Source organism: Myotis myotis, unplaced genomic scaffold (genome assembly GCF_014108235.1).
Source record: "Myotis myotis isolate mMyoMyo1 unplaced genomic scaffold, mMyoMyo1.p scaffold_m19_p_1, whole genome shotgun sequence".
In the NCBI taxonomy this organism is placed as follows: Eukaryota; Metazoa; Chordata; class Mammalia; order Chiroptera; family Vespertilionidae; genus Myotis; species Myotis myotis.
This window is the reverse complement of record NW_023416313.1, coordinates 180,128,248-180,146,664: the sequence shown is the minus strand read 5'-3', so window position 1 is coordinate 180,146,664 and position 18,417 is coordinate 180,128,248. Positions and strand designations below refer to the sequence as shown.

Sequence of the window (18,417 nt, the reverse complement as noted above, 5' to 3'; positions counted from 1 at the left end):
CGCTGCCTGCCGCTCGGCCTGGCACAGCAGTGAGCTCTCAGTAAAGGATCGCAGCGCCGGCTTATTGCGAGCGAAGGTCTCAGGCTCGTGGCCAGTGTCCCCTCGGCCCGATGCACGTTCCTCTCGGCGCCACAAAGGAGCCCAAGGCAGAGAAGGACACGTGGACCAAGACAATCCCAGCCGGGGTCGCCCCCGCGGGCGTATGGGGGGGTGCGGGGGGTGCGGGAGATGCTCTGGTCCCCTGCCCGCCCCTCCCCCGCCCCCGCCCCGGCCTCGCAGCGCTGCGGACTCACGGCCGTCGGTCTCCCAGAGCAGGTGCTCCTCCATGCCGCCGCTCGCAGCCCCGCGCTCGCCCCGCGCCAGCCCGCCAGCCGCGCATCCCCGGAGCCGGGCGGGAGGGGAGGGGAGGGAGGGGGCGCGGAGCCGGGGAGGGGAGCATCCAGGTGCGGGCGGCAGCCGCTCCCCTTGACCCCCCTCCTCCCCCCGCCTGGGCCCTTGGGGATGATGTGAACTCGGCCCTGCGGCCTCTCCCCGCCCCCGCTGCCCATCCCCCGCCCCCCATCCCAGACCAGGCTGCAGGTCCCTCCTGCGGCTCCCTGGACCTGGCCCACCACGCGTGTCGGGGAGGGAGGGGCCACTCTGGCTCCCCAGGTCCCCCTCGGCGTGTCTCCCTCCTCCCCTCCCCCCGCCCCCCGGAGCTGTCCCAGCCTGCACGCCCCGAGGTGTGTGCAAGGCCTCGGCAGGCCCCATCCTCGGGGACTGGGCAGGCTCTTAAGGCACAGAAGCCCCGGCAAGCGTATGAGAAGATGGCCAGGTTCATTCATGATCCGAAACATACAAGTTCAAACGAGAATGAGATTTCACTTGCGCCAGTTAGACCGGCAAACATGGGAAAGCTGGGTAGTGCCAAACGGTGGGGAGTGAGGAGCTGTCCCAGCCAGGTCACTGCTGCTGCGAGCAGCCTGGGGCCTCCGTTCTCAGAAAGTCTGGCAACAGTGAGGGGGATTATGCACAGCGGACAGTGACTCTAAAGTCCAGCTCCTTCTCCTCCTCTTCACCTGTAAGGCCCGCGGCTGGAGGGGGGTCTGCCAGTGGTTCCGCCTGGTGGGCCCTGATGGCAGCAGGGACCTCTCTCCCAGGTCCCTGAAGAGGAGGTGAGGCCCCAGCAGGGGTGGCAGGTTTCTCCACAAGATGCCCCCCCCCCCACCCCCCAGGCTTTTCATTGTTCTTACTTCATATCTTGAGAAATTAGAGGGTTGTTTTTTGTGTTTCTTTTGTTATTTAACAAACTAGAACCGACTTGTGTTCTGCACTCTGCCTGGTTGATTTCATGCTGCTTTGCTACTTGAGTGGCATTCTCTTGGGAAGGCGGCATCCCAGGCCCAGCCCCGACCTGCTGAATCAGAACCTGCATTTATTTATTTTTTAAAATATTTTTATTAATCTCAGAGAGGAAGGGAGAGGGAGAGAGAGAGAGAGAATCGTTGATCAGCTGCCTCCTGCACGCCCCACACTGGGGATCGAGCCTGCAACCCAGGCATGTGCCCTGACCGGGAATTGAACTGTGATCTCCTGGTTTATAGGTCGACCCTCAACCACTGAGCCACAAGGGTTTCAACAAGATCCCTGGTGATTCCTGTTTACATTAAAGTAGGAGAAGCACTGCTCTAGCCTGTCCATCCCAGTCCATTTTTTTACAGGCTTTTATTTCGGTACCTTCCATAAGCAGATCTAGCCTCTTGCACTGTCTTCATTTATTGAGCACCCGCTGTGAAGCAGCCACTGTGTCAGTCCCGTATCAGCATTATCTCATGCACTCTTCCCCCTTCCCCAACGCCCACCCTGTGAGGTGAATGCTGTTACCAGCCTCTTTTTCTGGGAAAATGGCTGCTCACAGTCACAAGACCTGAGGAGCCTCCGGCCCAAAGTCCCACAGCCAGTAAGTGGCCAATTCAAACACAGCACATAAGCTACACAACTGCTCTCACTGAGGGCCAGGCTGGGATGCCAGCTTCTGCGCACCCCCTGCAGGAAGATGGGCACATGCCAGTGTCAGGACACAGTCCGTGAAGGTCCTGTCACCTTACAGTGGTGGGAACCTTCCCCTCAGAGCCCCAGGGCCACTCCCTGAGAGTCGGGGGTCTCTGCTCAGGGCTGCAGTGCATTCTGCCTGCTCTTCCTTCTAGATACCCTGGTTCTGGGCATCTCAAATTGGGGTGCCCTTCCCCTGGGGGTACACAGTCGTGGACAACGGGCACAGGAAACCACAGTTAAAACCTCAATTTTACATGATGCCCGAGGCAGAGTGGAAAAGTTGCATTTTTTATATGTATTTTTCTTACTGATTTCAGAGAAGAAGGGAGAGGGAGAGACAGAAACATCAATGATGAGAGATAACTATCGATCAGCTGCCTCCTGCACGCCCCTACTGGGGATCGAGCCCACAACCTGGGCAGGTGCCCTGACCAGAATCGAGCCCGGGACCCTTCAGTCCGCAGACCGACACTCTATCCACTGCACCAAACAGGCTAGGGCGAAAAGTTGCATTTTTATTAGAACAACCATGTTGTTGTTGTTGCTGTTGTTGTTGTTGTTACATACTGCATTCTTCCATTTACCACAAGAACAAACTGATAATAAACACTATTTAAAAGAAATGCTGGACTCTGAAAAGGGTGGTGGCAGCAACACTTCCCACTGCAGAATCACCGTCCACTTTCTCCAGTTAACATTGCTATTCTTCCATGATACAGGTTCACGTGGAAAAACTTGGTCAGGGCCAGGAGATGAAATATAGAGCATGTCCTAATTAGCTAATGTAAGCTCTTAGGGTGGGCCCATAAAACATGGCCATTGTTTTGTTAAGCATCTGCAACCTGCAGAATTCCTTAGCCCTGAGCTATGGTTTCTGCTCAGTATCTTAAAGCTGAGCTCAGTCCCATCTGACTGCTCCTCCGGGATGAGGGAGGTGCTAGTCATCAAAGTCTGGAATGTGATCATAGGAGTAACCCCAGCAGCCTTTGGATGCACAGTAAGCAATGCGCAGGTGGTAAAACCCTGGCAGGAACACCGGGGTGCCAATGATCAGAACAGGAATGGCCTGGTCTTCTCCCCCTTTGCTGATATAGCAGGAGGGAGCCTACCAAAAACAGTACCATGGCAAGCGAAATGGCCTTACATGGAATCTTAGGAGGGCTTTTCTTAACCTGGAGGTCATTGTAGCCATCCTCTGTGCTAGAGTCTTGAGTATTTCACTTTCCTACTGGGGATCCCAGTAGCCAGGTTGGTAACGAGATGGCATCATAACACACTGACACAGCCACAGTCCCTTACCTGAGCGCCATGCCAAATCATCCGCACGCCGACAGCCCGCTCACCACTGGAAACAGAGATTCTCATGACACGCCTCACCTAACTGCCACCTGCCCCACCCCGCCCAAACTGGATCAAAATCAACCATGGGTTTACGGGTAAGAGTATAGATACACTACCCCGTGGGTCACCTGGACAAGGCCACAGAGCTTTGGGTGTTCCCACTGCTCTATCCCTGGGAGTATTGGGAAGGAAATATTTGGCTCTGCCCTTTTCCTGTCCCTGCCAGGATGCAGAGCCCATTTCACCATGCATCTCCAGCCCTCACCACACACACACACACACACACACACACACACACGCCATCTCCATGTCTTTCCAAAGCAAGTAGTACCCAGCTTCACATATATGCTGCCTCCACCCCTTTGGCATCAGGGACTGTAGGGCTGAGGGACAAGAAGAACACGTAATTCAAAGACTACCAGGTTTGACATGGATGGACAGGGGCCTGAGAGCACAGTGCTGGGGCTTGGGGTAGGGGTGAGGGGGGGGGGGCTCCAGGACCGGTGTGAGTCTGTATGACAGAGGGAAGTGATTGACCTGAACACTGATTAGGAATAAGGAGGAAATATGAAGCTGAGGAAAACAGGTGAAAAACTTGCTTTGACTGTGGAAAAATAAGGCGCATTACTGTCATGTATGAGCTCTACATAGTAACTTTGTAGCTTAGTAATGCATGATTTCAAACGTCTTTTATGTTAATCCTCAGGGAGGGGATTAAACAATAAAATTAAACTTGCGAAAGTTCCTCCAACAGAACGGTATTTCCTCTGCCTGCCTCAGAGCCTGTGCACTTGCTGCTCTGTTTTGCTTGGAGCAGCTCTTACCCACCCCTTTCATGGCTGGTTCCTTGTCATTTTCCAGGACTTGCCTAAGTGTCACTCTCCCAGTGCGATGGTGCCACCCCTACCCTCACTGTCCCTCTCACAGCAGCCTTCTCCTCCCAAGCACAGTCACAATGTGTAATTCAGTGGCACTAACATCACTGGGTTCACCGGCTCCCACTCGGAACCCACTGCCCTGTCATTTCATTCTCAACAGAAGCCCTAGTCTGGTGCCATTACGAAAGATTTACAATGAGTAGCCTCATCCACTTACCATTTGGTATTTTTATTGATTTCAGAGAGGAAAGGAGAGGGAGAGAGAGAGAGAAACATCAATGATGAGAGAATCACTGATTGGCTGCCTCCTGCACTCCCCCTACTGGGGATTGAGCCTGCAACCTGGGCATGTGCCCTTGACTGGAATCAAACCTGGGACCCTTCAGTCCACAAGCTGGCAATCTAGTGCAGCCGTGGGCAAACTACGGCCTGCGGGCCGGATCCGGCCCGTTTGAAATGAATAAAACTAAAAAAAAAAAAAAAAGACCGTACCCTTTTATGTAATGATGTTTACTTTGAATTTATATTAGTTCACACAAACACTCCATCCATGCTTTTGTTCCGGCCCTCCGGTCCAGTTTAAGAACCCATTGTGGCCCTCGAGTCAAAAAGTTTGCCCACCCCTGATAGCCACTGAGCCATTTGGTATTTTTTACCAATGAGAGCTCTGGGGTCTATTCTTACAGATGGATTCCTGGGTCAAAGGGTAAGTGCACAAAAGATTTTACTAGCTGTTGCCAAATCCCCTCCACATGTTCTATACTATTTTCGATCCCCATCAGCAAGCAGTGTCTGAGAGAGCCTATTTCTCTCAGATTTTCCAACAGAATATACTCTCAAACTTGGAATTTTGCCAATCTGATAGGTAAGAAATGTTAAACTTAGTGTAAGTTTAATTTGCATCCCTATCATTACAGGCAAAGTTGGTTATCTTTTTCTATGTTTATGAACCATTTTCATTTTTTTCTGAGAACAATCTGTTCTTATCTCTAGCTCACTTTCCTTTATGATTGTTGACTTTTTTTAAGAGAGTTTTTTTTTTAATTGATCTTAAAAAGGAAGGAAGGGAAAGAGAGAGAGAGAAACATCGATGTGAGAGAGCTACATCCAACGGTTGCTTCCTGTAGGCGCCCCTCTTGGGGATCGAACCTGGAAACTAGGTAAGTGCCCTGACCAGAACTGAACCCTCGACCTTCTGGTGCACAGGATGTCATTCCAACCAACTGAGCCACACAAGCCAGGGCTTAAGAGAATTCCTTGTTTTATTAATAAAGTAATGTCTGTTGGTTATCAAAGAAAATTTAAAATACAGGCAAGGAAAAAAATAGCCTTAATTCATCTACTCAAGAATGCCACTGGGAATCACTTGCTATACACTATGCTAGCCCCTTTCTAACAAAAGAAAAAGGATACGCACAGTTGTATATAGGTTTAATATGATTTCAAACCCACTTGTTTATGACTTAAGTGCAGTTGTTTTAATCCACTCGTTTATGACAAAGAGAAAAAATTGCTTATTGATATAAGTATGAAGTGATGTCAGGTGTCATCATTGTACATCTGTTGTCACTGATAAGCAGTCCGTAACCCAGCAGCTGAGGCATTCCCCGCAGACTTGTCGATAAGAAAGTGTGTAGATGTAACTATGGCAATGAAACGTTCATACTATAAACACTGACAGTTTGTGAGGACTATTTGAGTTTTAACCTAAAAATTCCCGGAAGACCTTTGGGGCATTCGCTCCTGTCCTGGGCAGGCACCCTTACAGAGACAGTGGTGATAAGCCATAGGGCTGCCCAGCTTACCTATCACAAACTGGCATCTCACTCCCTGGTAATGTACTCTAGCAACAGAGAACTTTCGCTTTAGGCACTGGCAGCTGAAAATCAGCTCTGGTTGGTCTACCCAGTGCCTACTGGTATAAAAAGGTACACCTCATATTAAATTTGGGCTTTATTCCTTCATCTCCCCTTGCCTGGAACAAACAGTGTGATCAATTTGTCATTTGTTTGGAGTATGTTATTTTTGTATCTGGCTTATTAAGAGATATTATCCTGTGTACTTTGGCTTATGAAATTATTATAATTCCTACAGCAAACTTGTGCTTAAATAAATTGCTGGCAAAGACAACTCAGTCTCTGAGCATTGCTTTTGCTGCCTCCCAAACAGACACACACACACACACACATGCAAACAGTGGTAAATATTTGCTGGTCGTGCGCCAGCGCTTGGGAGTCAGAGCCTGCACTTGGCTCTCTGCTTACCAGCAGCGGTTCTCAACCTGTGGGTAGCGATCCCTTTGGGGGTCGAACAACCCTTTCATAGGGGTCGCCTAAGACCATCCTGCATATCAGATATTTACACTACGATTCATAACAGTAGCAACATTACATTTATGAAGTAGCAACGAAAATAATTTTATGGTTGGGTCACAACATGAGGAACTGTATTTAAAGGGCCAGAAGGTTGAGAACCACTAGCTTAGCGCATCAGCTCTGTGAGGGAGGAAGGCCTGGTGTGCCTAGAGGAGGGAACGGGGTGTGGGGGCAGAAGGTTCTGGCCAAGTGGGTCAGGAGTGGCCAGTGGACAGCCCCTGGAGAGGTGCCTGTACTGCGTGGGCAATTTGATTGTTAGTGGGAAGGAGCATCACTCTGCAGAATTGTTCACCCAAAGGGGAGGGGAGGGAGATGGGGGAACAACAGAACAAGCTGTGTGGCCCTGGACAAGTATCTCTCTCTCTTTTTTTTTTCTTCTTAAATATATTTTTACTGATTTCAGAGAGGAAGGGGGAGGGAGAAAGAGAGGAAAACATCAATGATGGGAGAGAATCACTGATTGGCTGCCTTCTGCACGCCCCACACTGGGGATTGAGCCTGCAACCTGGGTATGTGCCATGACCAGGAATTGAACCGTGACTTCCTGGTCCATAGGTCCATGCTCAAACACTGAGCCACACTGGATGGGTTTTCCCTCTTTTCTTAAGGAAATAGGCCTGGATGGTCTTTTAGGCCCCTTCCTATGAAAGAATTATGCTAAGATGGGATGAATAAATCTATTAGAAGAAGAAAGCATTGATTAATGACCCAAAAGGGCAGAGCTGGATTATTTTCAGGCCTCTGGACACCCCCTAAATTCACAACCCTTCCCAGCACTTGTGTGCACATGTCTTCCTGAGTCTAGTCCCAGCACTGCCACCCTCTAGCTGTGTGACTCAGGGCAAGTCACTAAATTTCAGTTTTTTCCCTCAGTTTTTTAACAAGGTCATTTCAAAATGTCTAGCCCAGTGGTCGGCAAACTCATTAGTCAACAGAGCCAAATATCAACAGTATAATGATTGAAATTTCTTTTGAGAGCCAAATTTTTAAAACTTAAACTCTATAGGTAGGTACATTGTTATTAACTTAATTAGGGTACTCCTAAGCTGGCCTTTGCTAAAAACGTCCTCAATCTGATTGAGGTACCTTCGCTGAGGTCAACCCCTTCCAACTCTCCCATCCACACTCGTCTTGTATACTTGTTTCGTCTATCTCCTTTCCAAAAGCGACTTCTGAGCATGGGCCACGAAGTTTCAATCGCACTGTACATGCGCACCCGCACGTGGTATTTTGTGGGAGAGCCACACTCAAGGGGCCAAAGAGCCGCATGTGGCTCCCGAGCCGCGATTTGCCGACCACTGCCAGCATGCAGTGAATGCCCCATTATGGTGGTGATCATTACCCTCTGCTCCACTGCCACCGGCACTACCGTGAGCCCAGTGCCAGGAAATCTAAGCTCCATTTTCAGAGGAGGCAGTGAAGCTGAGAGGTAAATGACTCGACCAGGGACACGCTGCAAACAGGTGAGAGTTACAAGTGGAATCCAGATGGGCCTCTCTCCAGAGTGAACCCAGTGGTTCCCAAGGTGCTGCCCCGCTGCGTCCAGGTTGGGGCCGTGCCACCGGTGAGACCCGAGGACATCTCTCAGACCAGCGTCCGCCGGAGCAACCCGACTCTAGGGGGCGACTCTCTCGCCAGGAAGGAAAGCGATTTGGGAGGAAGCCTCAAAAACAGCGCTAGCCGGTCCTCCGGTGTGGAGGAGCCAGCCCGGAGGGTGGGCGCCCAGCTTCTCCGAGCTGAGCCTGGTCCAGGAGCTCTGCCGGGCGTGGGCCGGGCGGGCTTGGCCCGGCTGCAGTTCCCGTTATCGACACGCGGGGGAGCCAGCGCCGCGAAGAGCTGCCCTAAATACCGTGGTTTCCGCGGGCGTGCGCACACTCGTCTGTGCCCACCACCGTCATGACCGTGACGTAGGCCAGAGGGGCGCGGAGCGGGAGAGGCTGGGGGTCCGGGCTGTGGTCTGGCCTGAGGTTGGCTCGGCCCGCCGGTGAAGGAGCAGGCACAACGCGGGGCAGCGGGTGCTCGCCGCTCTCACTCTCGCGCAGCGGGCCCTCCATCGGGCTTCCTGCTGCTGTTGCCCCAAAGTGCAGGTGGAGGTCCTAGGATGCCAGGCCAGGGGCTTGGTGCGCGAGGGCGGGCGGGGCGAGGGAGGAAGAGGTGCAGCGGGATGTGAGTAAATGTGCGGTTAACTGCCTCCGGCCTTTCTAAGCCGGAGGGAAAAGACAGAATATTCACACAGAAAGTTTGGGGATTGACTATGGGTTCCTGTTAGAGTAATGTACATTTTTAAAAACTGCACAACAGGGCAAATGCTTAACCCCTCAAAAAAATTTATAAAAGCCTAGCTTCTAAGAGAGGTGTTGCCCGGAGAAGGGATGGGATGACCTGACATTCCTGGCTTGGGAAGGGAAGCAGCTTTGTGTGGTCTGGGCCAGTCCACGCGGGCACATGGGGTCGGGGCCCCAAGCCTCTGTAAGAAGGTTGCCTAGCCTAGGCAGTGCCCACAGGCAGTGCCCACCACTCAGAGTTCTGCCAGCCAGCCAGCATGGTTCAGGGCGGGAAGTGGGGGGCGGGGGGGGGGGGGGGAGGGCGGGGGGAGGAGTGGACGGAGGAGGAAGTGATGGGGGAAGCGCAGGAGCTGGAGAAGGTTTTCGTTCTGCAGGCCTCAGTTTCTTCATCCATAAGGTGGAGATAATAATACCACCCAATAATAATCATACCTAATGCAAAGGCTGTTGTGAGAATTCAGTGAGCAGGTGTTCTAAAAAGTGCTCTGCGACCCCAGTGCAAAGGCCAGGCAGGAAGCCTCCTCTGTGGACGCTGCCCTGATTGCCCAGATCCAAAATGCCGCTCTCTCCTGGGGCTCCCAGAGCTCATGGTCCAACCCTGGCCTCAGTGGGGATAACTGTTTGTTTTGCATCTATCACCCCCGCTACACCGCTATCCCCACTCACATGCCTGCCAGACCGTGAACATTTCAGGACAGTATGTGGCTGATTCATCCTTGTATTCATTCAAAACAAGGCCTGATAATACTTGGCAAAATGATACTAAGTTCATCTTGTTTTTTAAAAAACATGCAGACTTTTTAAAAAATGTACATATACTTTATGTTCGACACTCCATTCCTAAGATTATACACCACAGAAATAATAGCAGTGATAAGGCAAAGATTAATATGCAAGGATGTTTGTTGCAGTATTGTTTGTAACTATAGCAAAGAACTGGAACCAACCCAAGAGTGCATCAAGAGAGGATTGTGAAATAAATTGAGGTGCAGCCATACAATGCAATGCTGAGCAGTGGTTAAAAAGAACTGAGTGGGTCTGTAAGTGCTGATGTAGGAAGAATCTCTAAAAGATAGCAAGGTGCAGAACAAGAAGTACACTATGAGTCCATTTCTTTAAAAACATTCTCCCACCAGTGCTTCAATCCTTTATTTGTCAAAGCTCCCTTCCCTGTCCCACCCAAGATGTCCCTCTGGCAGATCCTTTGCTATGCAGTTCCTTTAAGATATTAAGTCTGGTCTAACCCAACTTAAATTCCAAGCTCTTTGTATTTTCAAAATACATGTAGCACGGATGCATACCAGGCTTGTCATTGTAACTCACTCATTTCTCACCACAGCCATCCAAAGTAGATACTGTGATTATCATCCCCACTTTGCATATGAGGAAATAATGGTATAGAGAGAAGTTAAACAATTTTCCAAAGTCGCACAGATCATACATGGCAGAGCTAGAGTCTACGGCTCCAGAATCTATGCTCTTAAGTCTGTTATGTCACCCGAGGCTTACAGAACCCAAATGGGACTTTTTCATGTCTCGGGCTTTCAGCAGGCACAGTATATATGGTTAACGAGGTATATGATAATTAATTTAGCCATTCCCCTAATGATGGACAGGTAAATCGTTTCCAGTCCTGTGTTCTCACAAACAATGCTGCAATGAATGTCTTTGTTGAGGTGTTTCTATGCACTTGTACAAACATTTCAGTAGGTTATATCCATAGAATCCATGCAGTTGCTGGGTCAAAGGGTACATTTAAATTTGGATAGCTATATACCTATGGCTGTATAATAAACTACTCCAAAACTTGATGGTTAAAACCACCATTTTATTTTGCTCCTGATTTTGTGGGTCAAGAATTCAGGAAAGGCTCAGCTGGATGGTTCATCTTTGCTTCTCTTCCAGGCTGGAGTCATCACTCACATGACCCAGCCTCAATGCTGCGTGACTTCTCTCTCTTCACGTGGTGTCATATCCTCCAGGGCTTCCCCACCTGGTTCAGGCTTCTCACAGCAGGATGATGTCAGGTAATTGCACTTCAGGTAAACTGGCAGTTGGCTTGCAAGAGGTAAGAAGTGGAACCTGCTGGGCAAGTTAAGGGATACACACCTGGAACTAGGACATTATCACTTTTGCTGTATTTTACTGGTCAGAGAACTCATAAACCAGCTCAAATTCAAGGGAAGGGAACACAGACCTCACCTCTCGATTGAGAACAGTCAAAGAATGTTTGGCCACCTTTACTAGCTATTTCCAAATTGCCCTCCAAAATGCTGATCAATTTACATTCCCACCAACAATGTAAGAATCTTTCCCCATGCCCTCTGTGCATTGTAAAACACTGGTACCAATGTGGCAGTTGAAAATAGTATTTCATTGTTATTTTGTTATGCATTCTTTAATTACGAGGGAAGTTGAGCATCATTTCATTTTAAATTTTTCTTTCCTTGTGATTGTCTTTGCTCATTTTGAAATTTGGTGCATCTTTTTAAATATTAATTTTTAAAATGTGTATATTAAGGAGATTAGTTCTTTATGTGACAGTATGTTACAAATCGTTGTCCCCATGTGTGGCATTTTTGATAATTTTCTTCATTCAGATATTTTGTTTTATATTTTTATTAATTTCAGAGAGGAAGGGAGAGGGAGAGAGAGATAGGAACATCAATGATGAGGGAGAATCATTGATTGGCTGCCTCCTGCGTGCCCCACACTGAGGATCGAGCCTACAACCCGGGCGTGTGCCCTTGACCGGAATTGAACCCAGGACCCTTCAGTCCGAAGACTAAAGCTCTATCCACTGAGCCAAACCGGGTAAGGCTGGATGTCACCTTTTGAAGTCTTCCCTTTTGTAGGACATTGAAGCTTATTGGGGGCTGGCGGTGCCTGCAGCACCCCAGGCACCTGTGGGGGAGGGAGCCCAAGAGCCCAACAAGGGCAGCCCTGTGATAGGAGGCCCTGCACGGCCCTGGCCCTGGGACCCTAGGCCTGGCCAAGGGAAGCCTGAAACACAGCCGCTGGCCTGCAACTCCAGGACCTTCACTGCAGGGTGAGTTCAGGCTTCCTTGAAGGAAACATTCCTTGGAGGCCCAGGAGCGGGGCCCGACGTGCCCTCAAAGAGCCGATTCATGAGGCGGGAGGTTTCACAGAGCAGCGCCTTGTTCACAAGACCAAACGCAGTAAGGCCTTTGCCAAGGACAATCCGGCTGGTCGCAACATCACAGCCGTGGGGAAGGGCAGGGATCTGCTCCAGGAGCCGCAGGTTCGGGGGCTGCTCTGGGCACAGGCTTTCCTTCCCACCCCTGCCAGGCTCCGCTGGCCCCTGTCCAGTCCTGGAGGGCCAGACAGCAGCAGCCACCCTCTCCTTCCCCAGCAGGGCCCAGAGGTGCCCAGGGAGCTGAGTGGGCACTCATTTGTTCAAGGATTATTTATGAAGTGTCCACTATGTCCAGTCAGTGTTCTTGGGATACAGTAGAGAATATAAGAAACTAAAATTCCTGTCTCTGGACCTTACAGACAATAAAAACACTAGTAACCCTAGTGAGTAGGTAAATATGTTAGGAGATAAATGCCAAGGGAAAAAAATGGGCCAGGAAAGAGGACTTGGGAATTGGAGGTGGGAATGGCTAACGGCAGGGGCGAATTCATTGGCCCTCCAGCCTGGTTCATCAATTCCGAGCCCATTCAGGAGAGCCAGGAAGGAGAGGGAGGTGGTTATGCCCCTGGTTCCCTCCTGGGCTGGTCCCTGCTCTTGTCAGGCAGCCTTTCCCACAATTCTCTCCTTCCTGGTTCCAGCAGTCACTTATTTTCCTCCCCCGCAGGCCTGGGAGTAGCAAAGAGTTTCCTTACATCCCATCCACACCTTTGCAAAAAGTCCTTGAATATTCCTAATTTGAGTGCTGTAGTCTGCTGGAATGCTGAGAAATACAGTGACATCTGAGCAGGACTGTCAGGCCCTGCACATATCCAAGGACGAGTTTCTGGGCAGAGGGAACTGCCAGTGCAAAGGCCTGGAGATGGGAGGGTAGGCCTGACCTGTTTGAAAGAGAGCAAGAAAGCCCGGTGGCCGCAGCAGAGGGAGGGAGGCCCGGGAGAGCTGCTATCAAAGAGGGGTGTGCTGGGAGGTGTGAGCGTGGCTTTTGCTGTAAGTGAAGTGGGGGCCACTGGAAGCTTCTGCCTGAGGAATGATGTAATCTTTAACACTAATTGAGAACAGATGGGGGGCCAAGGGTGGAAACAGGGTAATCACTGAGGGGGCTATTGCAATAGCCCAGGTGAGAAACGGCAGTGGCTCAGCTGGCGATGGGGAAGAAATGAGTCGACAGGACTTGCTAGGATTGGACGTGGGGTGTGAAAGGAGGCAGGGTGCTTTGAGGACTCTGGCCTATTGGATTCAGCAGCGCTACTAGGCTTCTAGTGGGTTCTCCACATCTACCCAGCCTGGCCCTCATATCCTGTCCCTCTGGGTGGGTGGTGTGTGTGTGTCTGTGTGCCCGGTCCCTGGGCGTCCACTGCAGAACCACCTCCGCTCTGGCAGGTCAGAGGTCTGCCCGCCTCTGTAGTAGCCCCTTCTGCTTGGGGCCATCTATCTGCTGGTCCCTGGGTCAGGAGCGGAGTCAGCCCTGGGTGCTGGGAAGGGAGGCTAAGCCAGATCCCCAGAGGCAGCCCAGTGAGTTGACTGTTACCTTATCAGTGACCTGCTTTCTGGGGCACTCCCAGACCCGTGCTCTCTTCAGCCTGGGCTCTGTGGCTTAGCCAGACCTCCATGTGACCTGCTTCCTCTTCTGACATTCACTCAGCTAGCTTCCCCTCGGGCTCCTGCCCTCTGCGGGGCCTCCTCATGGCCTCGGCAGCCTTTGCCCCCACCCCTGCTGGATGTGGTCTTTTAGAATCTCAGTTTGGGGGCCTCCTTCCACAGCATCCTGTGGGGGTCACTTGGCTGGACTCTCATTGCCCCAAGTTCCTGAATTCAGGCTGTGAGTGCCTTCTGGGCCAGCCAGGCCTGGCCGCCGTGGATAACAACACCACCATGGAACTTACCCTCAGCCAGCTCCATGCTGAGCTTCCCGCAGGTCTGCTGGGCCTGTCAAGTACAGAGGTGGGTTCTGGAGTACCAGTTCGCCTGCACGTGACCTCGGGCAGGCACTTAACTTCTCCAAGCCTCCTCAGCTGATCTCATGGACTCCCTCCCACACTGGAGGTCCTTGTAAGTAATTTCTAAATAAGTTACTGCATGCAATACCCTTAGACAGTGCCTGACATACCCTTCGTATGTGCTCAATGAAAGTCAGCTATTTAAATCATCACCATCTCCAGATGGAGACACTGGGGCTCAGAGAGGAGGGGAACTTATTCAAGGTAACAGAGCTGGAAAATGGTGAAGACGGGTTCCCCTGTGCCCTGACCCATCAGTCTACCCTCCCCTTCTTCCCTTCCTCCGGGAGGCCAGCACAGGGCAGCTGTCAGCGCACAAATGAAGAAACCAGAAGCTTACACTCTCTCTCTCTTTTTTAAGATGTGTTTTTATTGATTTCAGAGAGAGGAAGGGAGATGGACAGAAAGATAGAAACATCAATGATGAGAGAATCATTGATAGGCTGACTCCTATACACCCCCCACCTGGGATTGAGCCCAAAACCTGGGCATGTGCCCTGAACAGGAATTGAATTGTGACCTCCTAGTTCAGTGGTTCTCAACCTTCTGGCCCTTTAAATACAGTTCCTCATGTTGTGACCCAACCATAAAATTATTTTCGTTGCTACTTCATAACTGTAATGTTGCTACTGTTATGAATCGTAATGTAAATACCTGATATGCAGGATGGTCTTAAGCGACCCCTGTGAAAGGGTCATTCGACCGCCAAAGGGGTCGCGACCCACAGGTTGAGAACCGCTGTCCTAGTTCATAGGTCAACGCTCAACCACTGAGCCATGTGCTGGGCCAGAAGTTTACACGCTTAGAACCTCACAGGGAAGGGAGGTCCCTGTCATTATGGGAGATACAGAGATGAATTAAACAGCCCCAGCCCTCTAGGGAGGGCCAGAGTTCAGCATCCCTCCCTCCATAGAGGATCCAGGAAACCTCCATGGAAGGGTGACAACTGGGTTCTTGACACATGACTGACTCGTTGAATCATACAAGGAATGGTTAGCGCACAATCTGAATTTTTAAAGACCAAGTTTCAAACATTCTGTTCCTTTTTTGAATAAAGCATCAGGACCCCCCAAAGAATCCAGTGTTGTGGCACCTAAATGACCTCTCACAGCAGATGTTACTTCACATGTCCTGACTCAACTTGGGGAAGTAGGGTCTCCGTTGTGCGGGCACATTATGCCCGCTGCCCCATTTTGTGGGTGTGTGCGTGTTCACACAGGCCTAGGTCACCCTCTCTCGGGCTCTTAGGTGACTGTGGCATGCATGAGCACCATTACCCCTTCCGGCAAAGATCCTAAGCCCAGTACTGAGCGCTAAGGTCAGGAGAAGCCTTTCAAATCCTCAGCGATGAGAAAAGAGTCTCTTGCCTTGCACACTTCTGCCCGTACAAAGGGCAAGGCCGGGTCTAGGTGACCCCAAGCTTGAGCTAGGGTGTCCCATCCAGCTCCCGCAGCACGGCTTTGCAACGGTGCAAACATTTTGCTGCAGACCTGCCCTGCACATTGACTTCTGCCGGGACTTTTGGTTTCGGTTTCAGAAAGCAGAAATGAGTGCTGCCCTTCCCCTCTGATGCCCTCTACACTCTCCTCTCTCCTCCCTTGTCTTTGTTGTCCCTTCCCTGGTGGGAAATGACACCCTGGTCTCTAAGGGAAAGAAGTGGGGAAAGTTGCTCAGACCTCACTTCATTTTCAGGGCTGGTGGCCACTCCCAGTTGTGCAAATCGTGTACTGCACGATTCTAGGGGATGCAGTCACAATGATGTCACCAACATTTGCATAGTTTCGGGTGCACTTTTCAGGCAGATGGCAGTCAGGTGTCCCGAGAGGGGGCATCTTTTTCTAAATTGAATGCTTTGAGTGGGATGAAGGAGCTGAGTGCATTTTGGTTCTGATTGGCCAAAGCCCCAAGCCAGCTGGCATCCCACAAGCCACCTCTTCCCCAGGCCTTGCCCTCTAACCAACCTCATTGCTCAACTTCTCAGCTGGCCTAGAGCCCCAGTGATTCTGATTCAAAAGAGGCTGGCCAATCACCTTTCGGGCCATTTGTGGGACCCCAAGTAAGTCTCTTTCCTTCTGGGCCTCAGGCTCCCTATCTGCAACATGTGGACAAATTCTCCCTAAGGGGCTCTCCAGATTTGCATCTGCGTCTGTGCTGAGGGGCCTGGGAGGCAGACAAGTTGGTTTGGCCTCGGGGTCCTGTTTCCTCTGAAGGAAGGAGGCTATGGGTCCCCTGATTGAAAGTAGGGCTCAGGGGATGCTTTTGTTGAAGGATGATGGTGAGGATCCCATGAGGTCACCCAGGGGACTGCGATGGCCTGGGCAGGTCCCCTTGCCTCGCTAGATGTCACTTTCCTCCCCCATGAAGTGGGGTGATAATACTCACCTTGCAGGGGGCGGTGAGGGTTAAGGGACTACTGTGTGCAAAGGCTGACACAGAGGAGGCTCAGAGAAAGGCAGGGGAAAGGGGCCTGTGGAACGCAGGGGAGCCGGGCCTACAGCTTCATAGGAGGCTGGCCCATGGAGCACAGCAGCCCTGTGACCGCGACCGGCAATGCCTGACTCGTGTTCCAGGGCAGGAAACCCACCTCGTTTCCTCTGGTCTGACAAGCCACCCCGTGTCCTCCCTCCCACTGTGGGCTCCCCTCCCCTCTCTGCGTGACCACACTTCCGGGAGGATGCCTAGGCCAGCTTAGGTCCCAAAGAGCCCAAAGCCCTTAGTCTCACATAGAATGCCCTCCCCTAATGCCTCCACTGCCCTTGCTGTTACCCAGTTACCTAGAGTTATTTGACACCCCCAAACAAACCATACATGGTCACAGTCCATGCTTTGCCCGTGCTGCATCCCTTCTGGTCACATGCCCTTTCTTCTCCCCACTCCCTTCCCCCACGATAGCTAAATCCTGCTCATTGTTTAGGGCCGAGCTCAAATGTCACCTTCTCTAGGAAGGCTTTCCTTGTCCTTCCAGTAAAGAAAATAATCACCCTTCCTGTTGGCTCGGGCAGCCCAGGACTCACAGTTGGGAGGTCTGCGGAGCTGAGTCAGTCAAATCCCCATGAGCCTCAGTGCCCTTATCTATGAAATGGAGGCAAACCACCTGTAGCTCAGGGGGCGGGTGTGGGAAGAATTCAATACAAGGGGGGGGGCACGTAAAGCCCCTAAACACAGTGAGGGCACACAGTTCGTGGAAACCAGTTCTAGCCGGCCACGCCTGCAGGGAGCTGGGAGGGTGTGTCAGGCACCCTTTCCATCCCTCTATTCCAGCTCTTTTCAGTGGGTCCTCAGGTTCCCACCCAGGGACACGCACTGCCAACCCACAGCTCATTGGAGCATCAATAATGATTGACAGGCTCTGAGCCCAGTGACTGACTTAGTCCTTCCTGGAGCAGGTGGTCCGCCCCACTGCCCTCTCTGGGGCCTCTACCTGAGGAAGGCAGAGGCCTGGAGTGGACTGGGGGGGTAGGTCTGACTTCCACGGGTAGCCTGTGTGGGTGGCCTGACCGTCCCACTGATGACTCAGATCTCCTCCCCACCCTTCCCCTTCAGGAAGAGGCCCTGTCATAATCGCAGTTGTGCTGCATAAAAATAGCTTCAGTTCACAGATACATGAACACCAGGCCTTTTCACTAAGGGAAGAGGAAGGCCATTTCCCCACTCGCATCCCCTCGGCCTTGCTTCAAAAACTGGTCCTCTTGGGTGGGGTCTTAACACTTCTCGGTGGATGGCTTCAGCAGCTGCTTCCTCCGGTTTTGGTGCAGAGGATTTTTGCTGCTTTGCAATCAGCTTCTCACATTTTCTCATTTGTCCCTCCCACCAGGGATGTGGGGCTGAGCAGCTGAGGCTCTTGTGCCCACTTTGCAGATGCGGAAATCCAAACCGAGAGAGGGGAGGGGAGTTGCCCAAGGTCACATGGTAAGTGGATGCTGGAACCTAACTCCTGACACAGTGTTCTTTCTGCTCCAGTGTATGCCTCCTCCTTGGAGAATACTGTGGCCACAGCCAGAGCAAAGGGCAAACAGGGAGGAGAGAAAGACTAGACAGAGCACAGATTTGAGAGCAAGACATTCATGTAACAAACATTTGCCAAGCTCCTACTATGTGCTGGGGATCATCCTAGGCACTAGGAATATTAGAACGGAGCAAAAAAGAGGCCTACTTCCTGCCCCCGTAGAGCTTACAGTTTAATGGAATGAGAGCTAACATTTATTGAGCATGTGCTTTACACCCGATGCTTTACATGGGATTTATCTAATTCTTACCAACATCCCCATGAGGTAGCATATTGGACATTTCTCATTCCTGTTGGCCACCCAGCACTTGAAACCCCTTCCTAGGTGTGGGGTATTCTCCCCT

The 18,417-nt window shown here is 51.3% G+C and overlaps 1 protein-coding gene and 1 pseudogene across 1 annotated transcript in view; both read right to left on the bottom strand.

Annotated features, from left to right (window-relative positions):
* Positions 1-386, bottom strand: part of ANKDD1A (ankyrin repeat and death domain containing 1A) — a 30,146-nt gene extending 29,760 nt beyond the window's left edge. The window contains exon 1 of the mRNA XM_036304577.1: positions 294-386. Coding sequence (XP_036160470.1) covers positions 294-327 — 34 coding nt within the window. The 5' untranslated portion in view covers positions 328-386. The remainder of the gene's footprint in view (positions 1-293) is intronic.
* A 2,585-nt stretch (positions 387-2,971) lies between these two features.
* On the bottom strand, positions 2,972-3,304 carry LOC118664615 (annotated as a pseudogene).
* Between the last annotated feature and the right edge of the window lie 15,113 nt (positions 3,305-18,417).